This window comes from Lepidochelys olivacea (genome assembly GCF_965140295.1).
Source record: "Lepidochelys olivacea isolate rLepOli2 genome assembly, chromosome: 3".
Taxonomy (NCBI): Eukaryota; Metazoa; Chordata; order Testudines; family Cheloniidae; genus Lepidochelys; species Lepidochelys olivacea.
The window spans coordinates 6,695,880-6,706,156 of record NC_140413.1 but is presented as its reverse complement, the minus strand read 5'-3'; the positions used below and the strand labels follow the sequence as shown (position 1 = coordinate 6,706,156).

Here is a 10,277-nt window from a genome sequence, read left to right as displayed (position 1 = left end):
TCCTTAAAGCGACAGCAAAGGTGACAACAGCAGCGAGCGGAGTGCAAGGCAGTATCGGAAAGAGAAATCCGCAAATAGTCTAACAGACACAATTAAAAATATAAATGTCAATCTGTATCTTTTTATATATATATTTATATATTTGAAATACACAACATTGGTTTTTATTTCTTCACCTCCAAGTCAAAGGAAATATTGCACTCTCTCTGATCTCCTAGCTACGGTGGCATAGGGCAAGGATGAGCATCCTGTGAACTAACAGAAAGCCCAAGTGCTCCTGTTTTAGCTCTCCTGGCGCACACCAGAGATTTTTCCTCTGACCACCCACCCTGAGTTTTTATCTCTTAGCAACAAACACTAAGTGGAGGCTGGGTCTGTGGCACTAAATTAAATCCAAGCCACCTGCCTCTCTTGATTACACTAACAGGGTACACAGGAGCCTACTGCAATTGGGAGTGCTCCTGAAATGCTGCGTGAGGCTTCCGAACAGTCAGACCCACACCAGCACAATGGTGTGTGTGTGTGAGCTGTAGGGGGATCGGATCAGTCCCTCCCGTCTCCCTTCTGCTAAGCTGCAGATGGGGAGCTGAAGTCAAGCAGACCCCTCTAAGATAAACCTCCAGGAAAAAAGGAGCAGGCCAGGGCTTGGTTTCTCTTAAATCTAGACATTAGGTTGAAAGATGTTACTATCAGTCTCGTTTCTAGAGCGCTGGGCACTCAAAGCTGCTTGTCTCTTGCCAGTGGGAGGCACTGGACTTCATTCACTAGTGGGAGTATGGAGCCCAGCTCCATCATGAGCTGTCGACCACCTGGTGTGGAAGAGTCACTGAGGAGCCATTGACGAAAGAGCCCTGCTTCTCCCGGCCCTTCAGGAAGAAGGTCAGCAACTCCCCTTTGCCTTTGACGTAGATGGTCCCCCGGCGCATAAAGCGGAACCCGTACTCCTTCAGGACGAGATGGGTCTCCTCCACCACCTGCACAGATGAGCAGACACGACCGCGCAGCTGCGTTTACTGGGCATTTCCCATGCTAAGGGAATTCCCTTCACGCACATCTTCCCATTATAACGCCTCACCCTCTACCCCAGGCATGAAGCATTTACATCACCCCTTTCATTCAAAGACCAGCTGGCACTTTGCTGCAGAGAGTCATCTGAGAGGTTCAGTGACTTCAGGGTATAGCAGACCCAGGAACAGTTCCAGAGCTCCTGTCCCGCACTCCCCAAGTGTAATGGTTGACATAGGAATCCCTACATCTGATTTTCTGTCTCCCTCTGTGCTCCTTCACGCAACCATGCCTTTCCCTCTGCCCAGTCTCTCCTCCCTCCCATCACTCGCAGCTTGCTTCCTCGTTTTTGCACTGGCCCCTAGGCCTGGAACAGCCTCCACCAGTCAGGTGACCTCATTCTCCAAACCTGGCTCTGTCAGGTAGCTCCCCTGTCTCCAGAGGTACACGCACTCGCTCTGATATGACACACCTCCCTGTCTGTCAAACTGCAATTGCTGTCTCCTCGGGGCTGTCTCTTTCTCAGTGAATATCGGTGCTATGGTTAAGGTTACCTAAGCATTTCCATTCCACCCTCCTATTTTCACTAGCTCACAACTTTCATCTGAACTGAAACAGGTCATGCCTGGCGTTTCTGAGGGGGATGTGCTCACCCACCTGGATGTTCCCCATCACGCCTGTTGACTCCATCCTGCTGGCCACGTTCACTGTGTTCCCCCAAATGTCATAGTGTGGTTTGCGGGCACCGATCACTCCTGCCAGCACCGCCCCTTTATTCATGCCTGGAAATGGGGCATAAGGACAACCTGACTTTACTACCTGGGTCCTGTCGTGGGGAGGGAGCCCTTGCCCTGGGTGCAGAGGAGCACAAATATACAGGGCACCCACACATGCCATAGGCGGCACCCCAGCATCATCCACAATACGTATTGCAGGTACACAGTACCCATGGCACTATCACCCGCATGGTGCCGTCTCTCTCTCTCACACACACCCATCATGCACCCACAGCCCTAGTGCACACCTGGGGGGGCCAGGACACACCGCAATGGTGCACGTACTAAGTTGTTGCATGTAAGTGAGGGTCCCCCTAGAAGTTTTTCTAAAAAGCAGCGTTTGGCTGAAGTTGCAAGTAGTGCTCCGGCCTCCAGCAGGAGCCCTGCTGTGACGATCCTTTCTCCAGCCCCTATCTGGTCCCTCTCCCCGTGCTGCTGGCCCCCTACTTTTCAGCTACAAGCCCCCAGCGCTAGCACCAGAGGGCTGGGGCCAGCAACTCTCCCCGAGCTCCTGCCATGCTCATGGTAAGATTCCTGGCGGTAACCAGCCCAGCGCTGATGGCTGCATCTTCGTTAATCCCTGCTTTCCCCTGCTATGTAATAGTTGCTTTAAAATAAATATATTAAGTCTTATTGACACGTGACACGTAGTGGTGCTACGGGGCTGGGATCAGCGCTGTAAATGTTTCAGCAGCCAATAGGGGTTCGGGGTTCTCATACCCGGTGCTGCACTCAGGCCACGGAGAACCATGTTGATGGCTGATCTGTGGAACAATGTCTGTTCCTGGGAACAGTGGATGCCACTGGAGATGTGCTCTGGTGGGGCCTACACCCTGCCCTAAAAGGGGCTGGGCCCTTTACCAAGGTTCTTCCATTTCATACTGCTATGAATGCTACCACGTAGTGCTTCACAGCTCTGTGCAAACAATTCATCCTTATCCCACTCCTGAGATATAGCTATGTATTAGCAGCGCCATACAGGGCAACCGAGGCCCCGAAAGGGGAGCAATGTGTCCGCAGCCTCACAGCAAGTCACACTCAGGGCTGGGATTAAAACTCGAGTGTCTCTGGCTCCCTACTCTAATCGCAGGATAGCATGCTATGCCATGCCAGCATAGAGTGCTCAGCAATCCATTCTACGGCTGCATAGTCCAGGTCAGGCCTTAAGGAGACCCTGGGTGCTGACACAAGCCAGTCTGGGAGCTAGGGAGAAGCACAGAGTGTGTCTATGGCCAGCAGCAACAATAAATGATCTGCTTGATAGTCACTCTGCCATGTCTCTGCTCACCTGGAAAGGGGCTGGGAGAGTAATGGGACAAACTAAAGGCCTCGCCCTAAAGGAATTCACAAATGAAAGAAAACAAGACGCAGATATTTCAGTGACAGCTCAGTGCTCCGCATGCAGGGATCGGAGTTGAAGCCCTTCTCTGCTTGCTGGGCTGGTTGGTCTCAGAGTGCTGGAGTGTGACTACCCCCATTCAATCTCCCACCCAGTCAGCAGACTCCAGTCATTCCCAGGGCGCAGCACTTGCCTATTCGGAGCATGAAGTTGTTGAAGGACTGGTAGTTAATGTTCATCAGGGTCACTTTCATGGCTAAGGCAAAGTCGGCCAAATCAGCTAAGTGTTGCCAACGCTCCTTCTCCGAGAGCTCCTCTTTCTGCAAGGGCAGTGCAAAGCCAAGGGCAGAGGTTGAGGGAGGTAAAAAGACCCTCCCACACCCCAGGAGGCAGTGATCAGCCTGTCCCATTCCCCTTTCTCCATCCTTCCCCATCAGGCCTGAGTTCTCAGACAGCCCAATTCACCTCCTCCCCAACCTCCCTCTCTTTGCTGTCCCTGTACCTTTATGGTGGTGTTGTAGCCATTGGTATTGACATCAGGGGTCACTCCAGAAGCAGCCATGTAGGTGCTTCCAATAGTTTTAATCTTGGTGATGCACCGGAACTGGGGATCATCCAGGAGCTGTGAGATACAGGAGAAAAAGCCACAAACAAAGGAGGTGGCTGGAAAAACAGCTCAAAGGCTGATGAGTGGTGCGGTTACAGGAACATGTGTCAGGCCAGAATTAGCTGTAGTTACAGTTGAACCTCAGAGTTACGAACTGGCTGGTGAACCACACACCGCATTTGGAACCAGAAGTATGCAGTCAGGCAGCAGCAGAGACAAACAAAAAGCAACTACAGTACAGTGCTGTGTTAAGCATAAATGACTAACAAAAAAAGATTTGACAAGATAAGGAAACTCTGCCCTTGTTTCGTTTAAATTAAGATGGGTAAAAGCAGCATTTTTCTTAAGAACATAAGAACGGCCATACTGGGTCAGACCAAAGGGCCATGCAGCTCAGAATCCTGTCCGCCGACAGTGGCCTAATGCCAGGTACTTCAGGGGGAGTGAACCCAACTGGTAATGATCAGTGATCTCTCTCCTGCCATCCATCTCCACCCTCTGACAAACAGAGGCTAGGGACACCATTCCTTACCCATCCTGGCTAATGGACTTAGCCTCCATGAATTTATCCAGTTCTCTTTTAAACCCTGTTATAGTCCTAGCCTTCACCACCTCCTCAGGCAAGGAGTTCCACAGGTTGACTGTGCGCCGTGTGAAGAACACCTTCCTTTTATTTGTTTTAAACCTGCTGCCCATTCGTTTCATTTGGTGGCCCCTAGTTCTTATATTACGGGAACAAGTAAATAACGTTTCCTTATTCTTCTGCATAGTACAGTTTGAAAGCTGTATTCAGTCAATGTTCGGCTGTGAACGTGTGCGAGAACCACAACGTTTAGTTCAGAGTTACCAACATTTCAGACTTATGAACCACCTCCCTTCCCCAGCTGTGCCGAATGCTCAGGCTCGACTGTATTTAAAACAACAGTGACACCTGGTGGCTGGTTAGCAGATTCGCTGGCTCATTTTATCTACTGATGCCCTGGCTGCAGGCTTCTTTTGGAGAGGCCAGAACGCATCCTGCAGCCAGTTGAGCTCTACACTGGGAGCACAGTTACCCTCCCCTGGACTCTGGACAGGCAGCTCATGGTTACCACATGGCCCAGCATGCACTGCTCTCTCTGAAACTAAGGGGAGGCTGCTCAGAACCTGGTGCAGCATTGCATGCTGGGACCTGTAGTCTCCAGGGCGTGAAGCTTGGTTCCAAGTGGGATGGGCAGCAGTAGGGAATGCACATCTGGACAGCTGGCAATGGGAAGGTGCTGGCCCCAAACTAAGGCTGCTTACAGTCCCATCCAGTAGCAGTCTCAGCAAGGGGACCCCACAGGGAGAGACAGTTGCTCAGCTTGGCCAGGAGAGAGCTCTGTATGCCAGCGGGGGTGGCCTACGTTTCACTTCCAGACCACACCCTCCCAAGTGCTCCCTTGAAGGGCCAGCGTCCGACTGGCATTGGGGAAGGCTGGCGTCCAGGCTGGACTCACCGCGTCGAAGTCCGAGATGATCTCGTTGAGGAAGCGCAGGCACTCGATCCCGCCGTTGTTGATACTCTCCTCCGTGTAGAAGTCAGCAAAGTTTGGGAGGGAGGCAAACATGACGCCAATTTCGTCGTACGAATGGCTGTACAGCTCCTGCGGGACCAGGAAGCAGGCCTGTCACTCAGGCCTGCAGTGCCTGCTCGTGTATTGCACTATATTAGCTGTACCGAGCCGGGGGAGGACACCCAGAGATGCCACGGAGCCAACCTGCTTATTATTCTAGGGCAGCCCAAGCCACCTACTGGGCTCACTAGTTCTGTACAATGCAACTGCTTCTGCTACCCGGCTCCTTATTAAACCTGCAGCCCTAGTCGCTCTAGCACAGGGGTTCTCAAAGTGGGGGTTGGGCCCCCCCCCTCGGGGGTCGTGAGGTTATTACATGGGGGGGGGGGTTGGTCGCGAGCTGTCAGCCTCCACCCCAAACCCTGCTTTGCCTCCAGCATTTATAATGCTGTTAAATACATTAAAAAGTGTTTTTAATTGGTAAGGGTGGGTCGCACTCAGAGGCGTGCTATGGGAAAGGGGGTCACCAGTACAAAAGTTTGAGACCCCCGGCTCTAGCACATTGAAGGGTACGGCTACACGCTGCAGTTAAACACCTGCGGATGGCTCGTGTCAGCTCTCTCGGGCTACAGCCTGGGCTCTGGGACCCCACAAGAGGTTGGGAAGGGGGGGTGTCCCAGCGCTCAGGCTCCCACCCGAGCCAGAACAGCTACCCTGCAATTAAGCCACCCTTTAGCATGAGCCCACGTCAGCTGACATGGGCCAGCCGCGAGTGTTTAACTGCAGCGTAGACAGTCCCGAAGAGCCCCTGACAAAACTCCTCCCAGCTTGGTCACCCTGTGAGCTCCCCTGGCTCCACTGAGCCACAAACTCACCTATGCGCCCAATTTCCTCCCAAAGCCCATTGGGTGGGGCTGAGTAACAGCAGTGGGCACTCCCTATCTAACCTACCGGTCAGCATTCCACAGGGCTGGCTGGGCAGAGCACAAGGGTTAGTGACGGGATCCCCTGGGGCAGCCTGGGGGCCCCCATAACATCACTCACGTACAGATCTCAGGCCCTTCACAAACCCCTGTGGGGAAGGCATCAGTGCCTGTTTTTTTTACAGCTGGCCCCATGGAGTCCAAGAGAGGTTCAGTTTTGCCCTTAGAAGCGCATCAGAAAATGGCATCCACCCCACTCCGCACAGGGGGTGTCAGCTCCGGCCCTTGGGAGACCCCCTCCCCCCCCACATTTCTCCTGGTGTGGGGCTGGTTTTGGTCTCACGGTGAAGAGAGCTGTAGTGAATGGGGTGGAGCTGACTTCACCAGGAAGGGCACCCAGCTTTTTAAAACTGGGGCACAGACCCCAGCCACTCCTCTCAATCTGCCCGTATAATCCAACGTGCTAAGGGGCTTCTCCGGCCCTCCTCGCACGCCGTCATTAATCGATTTATCCTCACAGCTCCCTGGGAGGTAGGTAAGCCTCATCCCCACTTTCCAGAACTGCGGCCCAGCGAGATTAAGGGACTTGCCCGAGGCCCCCCACGAGATCAGTGGCAGGGCTGGCTTTAGCCCCCAGGGTTGGGGTTGAGGTCCATCTACACGGCAGCTGGGAGGTGTGATGCCCAGCTCAGGTGGGCGTACACATACTAGCGTGCTGACATTAGCAGGGTGGCCACGACAGCGGCTCAAGTTTGCTGCCCGAGTACGTGCCTCGGATCTCAGCCGGGGTTGTGCTCAGGCAGCCACCCAGGACACTGTGGCCACACTGTTGAGTTTTAGAGCGTGCGCGGGACAGTCATTCCCCTAGCCCAGTGCCCACTCCGTTGGGCAACACAGGAACCCCTCAGGCAGCTTCTCGTTCTCCAGCCCGCCCAGCCCAACTCCTGCCGATGTGGGGGAGAAGCTGGACCAGGTCACCTCACCGGCTTTTTCGATCCCTCATTTCTGTGCACCTTTCCCTCCCCTCTCCTCCAATACAGGGTGGCTGGCACTCCTTACCCCGCTGCTTCCACAGCTGGCAGGAGAAGGGGGCACTCCTGTGAGCCCCACGCTGCTCACTCAGGCTGAATTCACCCCTCTGTGAGAAGCCTCCACGGATCTGGCATGACCAGAGACTGGGTCCTTCACCCGCACGGAGCAGGGAAGGCTGGACAGGAGGCAGCCATCACAGCTGGGGCAAGCTGCAGAGGCAGATGTGCAGGGAATGCCCTAGCACTGGCTCTGAGTGAGGGGCCTAGGTAAGTTTCCTTCCATCTCTGATTTCTAGGAGTCTCTGGCTTGGGCTGGGAGGCCAATGGAAGGAGACTGGAAACTTCAGCTCTCCCCATGTCACAGTGTCTGGCTCGCCCGTTCTCACCTCGTCCCGTTTCTTAGAGCCCAGGAAATGTCGGGCCACATGCTCTGGCAACATATTGGTGACCAGAGCCTCATTCCAGCGCCTCATCTCGTACACCCGCTCCTTCTGGTCATGGACATCGATCTTCCACAGGAACAATGTCCTGGCCAGCTTCTCCACCTGCAGGAGGGGCAAGTGCTGCAGTCAGACAGGGCCTTACAGTGCTTCGGACACAATGACCTCCCCATGGGCTCACTGAGGCGCAGGGCTGGGGCAGGACCCGCTTACAGTACCGTGGGCATGTCTGTGGCAGAGCCAGGAACGGAACGCAAGAGTCCCGCCACCCAGTTCTCTGCTCTAACCACTCAACACCACTGCCTCTCACTGCCCTGCCCCCATCTCCCTTGCACCGAGCTTTTCACTGCGGTGACGCAGTCACTCCAACAAGTGAGACAAGGAACCAAGAGAAACCGCAAAGGAGAAGGGAAGGCAGAGATGGAAGAGAGAGAGGCAGAGACACAAGCGACTTGGGAAGGGAGGGATGCATGTAGGAGAACTGAAGAACAGAGAGAGAGGGGGCTCTGCATGGGACAGGGTGAAAATGCCCTCCAGTGGGGCAGTGCAAGGGAAGGTGGCTGTGTGTCCAAATGCCCTGTTGGTGGCTGTGCCAGGAGAACTCCAGGGATCCCAGGAGGGTGAGGATGGAAAAGGAAGGGGAGCTGGACAGATCACTCACATGGCGAGAGAAGTAGTAGAAGCTGAGCATCATGATGAAGACCATCACTGTCATGGAGTACTTGGAGGGAACCAGGGCGGACCTGCCGAAGGAGAGATGAATGAGCCATGTTCATCCCACCATGGCTGGGTTGCCTCCCATTCCATGGCAGCCAGCATATCCTTACACCCAGGCCGGCACCCAGCGATCACGAGGGCTTTGAAGACCTTCAAGGGGCTTTCCCTTGTCCCGCCAGCCCCTGCTGGAAGGATGCAGGGTCAGCTCCATGAGAGGCCTGACAGGGACAACCCAAACAGCCACTTGATGAAAGGAGTTCTTGTCCCGTTCAGCCATCAGCTGAGAACAGCTGCCTTTGGACCAGCTGGGAGCACCCAAGGGTTACAGCCACTCCCCTCCCCAATGCCCTTACACGTTCTCCTGGAAGCGTTCCTTATCGTACTCGTCGAAGATCTGCTGCCAGGCATAGATGTTGACCACACCCACGGCCCCGGTGATCATGACCATCAGGGTGAGCTTGACCATGTGGCTGACCTGCACCAGCATGATGCTGGCGATGAGGGCCAGCACGGCAATGAAGCTGTAATACTTGGGGTCCTCCACGCAGCCCCCCGCCAGCAGGGTCCCCGCGGTGCTGTTGCTGGTACTGGAGTAGAACTGCAGGCAGCTGAGCTGTGAGGGCAGCAGAGAGATGGGTGAGGGGCTGCAGGCTGTTACGTACCAATGGCCGGACTGGATCGGAGTGGCCCAAGCCTGAAGTCCCAGGTCTCCTCAAAGTCAGTGCCCTGAGTGTAAACTGAGTAATGGCGTTTAGTGCTCCCTGCCGGCAGCGGCCCACTCTGCCTTGCCTCAGACCCTGGGCTGGAGAGGTCAGAGAGGGCAGCTGAGCTGCATGGGCCATGCAGGCCTTGTCAGCACGTTAGTTCCAGAGGAGGTGGCTTTCCTTGTGATGTGGCTACCTGGGCCACCACGCACTGGACTCCCACTTCTCCAGGCTTTCACGCAGCTCTCCGAGGCTGAGGGCTTGTGGTTTTCACTGATCTGGGCTCGCTTTGAACCAGCGACTCAGGGGTGAAAGGCTCCACTGCTGGTTACCATGTTTAATTCAGTAATGGAGCCCAAACACAACAGGGACTGTCCGTGCCGCACAGATGGCCAGGTGCTATAGGAAACCTAGCCAAACACGACAGAGCCTTCCCCAGGCAGAAACCCACCCGTTGTCACCCCTGCACACAGCTGGGTACTGTTATCACCATTGATCACATATGGACCTTGGAAAGATAAGGTAATGGCCAGAGGAGGATCAAACCTCATGCTTCAGGGCATAAGCTGATAGGCAGCTGCAGGGCAGTGGGATGGGGTCAGGAAGGAAGAATTGGAGCTTGTGTCTAGATGGGAACTTGGGCCCTTATGAAGAATCTGTAGCCCTTGGAAAGTCCCGTTTCCTCCCTTTAGGACGGCTGAGGTCGCTGCTGTAAAGTATGATCTGGTTGTGCCAGAGGTACCCATGCTCTGGCCCTCTTGGCAACCTGCCAGGAGCCCCGGGCTGCACCTGGTCTCTGCTAAATGTAGGTGTCTGGGCTGCCCCGCCATTGACCATGGAGCTGCTGAGAGACCCTATCACACAGTGATGCTGGGCTCTTAGGAGGGAGCCAGAGCATTGCATGCTGGGACTCATCCTCTCCCTGGCTGCCCCCGCTTCCAATTAGCGAGAAGGATGCATGGTCCCACTCAGGTCGGCCCCTAGCTTTAGCACTGGAACGTTTAGGATCACTTCAGCTGGTGTAAATGCGAACACTGGGTCTGATTGTCCTCACGGCCATGTAAATCGGGGGGTGGAGTGACACGGCTGCGGAAGGGCTGTCGGCATCAGGCCCTCGGGATTCACCCATTAATAACACTGCTAACGATGTCTGGCTGCTGTCGATCTTTGCTACTTTTGTTTAATGGCCTGCAGGGCATG

At 54.7% G+C, this 10,277-nt stretch overlaps 1 protein-coding gene across 2 annotated transcripts in view; it reads right to left on the bottom strand.

Annotated features, from left to right (window-relative positions):
* Positions 1 to 107: 107 nt before the first annotated feature.
* The window catches only part of ADCY3 (adenylate cyclase 3), a 94,481-nt gene continuing 84,311 nt past the window's right edge, over positions 108 to 10,277 (bottom strand). For both annotated transcript variants that reach the window (XM_084624720.1, XM_084624721.1), the window contains 8 exons: positions 8,727 to 8,986; positions 8,318 to 8,399; positions 7,603 to 7,761; positions 5,206 to 5,352; positions 3,623 to 3,742; positions 3,314 to 3,440; positions 1,663 to 1,787; positions 108 to 974 (listed from right to left, as the gene is read on the bottom strand). In XM_084624720.1, coding sequence (XP_084480846.1) covers positions 792 to 974; positions 1,663 to 1,787; positions 3,314 to 3,440; positions 3,623 to 3,742; positions 5,206 to 5,352; positions 7,603 to 7,761; positions 8,318 to 8,399; positions 8,727 to 8,986 — 1,203 coding nt within the window. In that variant the 3' untranslated portion in view covers positions 108 to 791. The remainder of the gene's footprint in view (positions 975 to 1,662; positions 1,788 to 3,313; positions 3,441 to 3,622; positions 3,743 to 5,205; positions 5,353 to 7,602; positions 7,762 to 8,317; positions 8,400 to 8,726; positions 8,987 to 10,277) is intronic.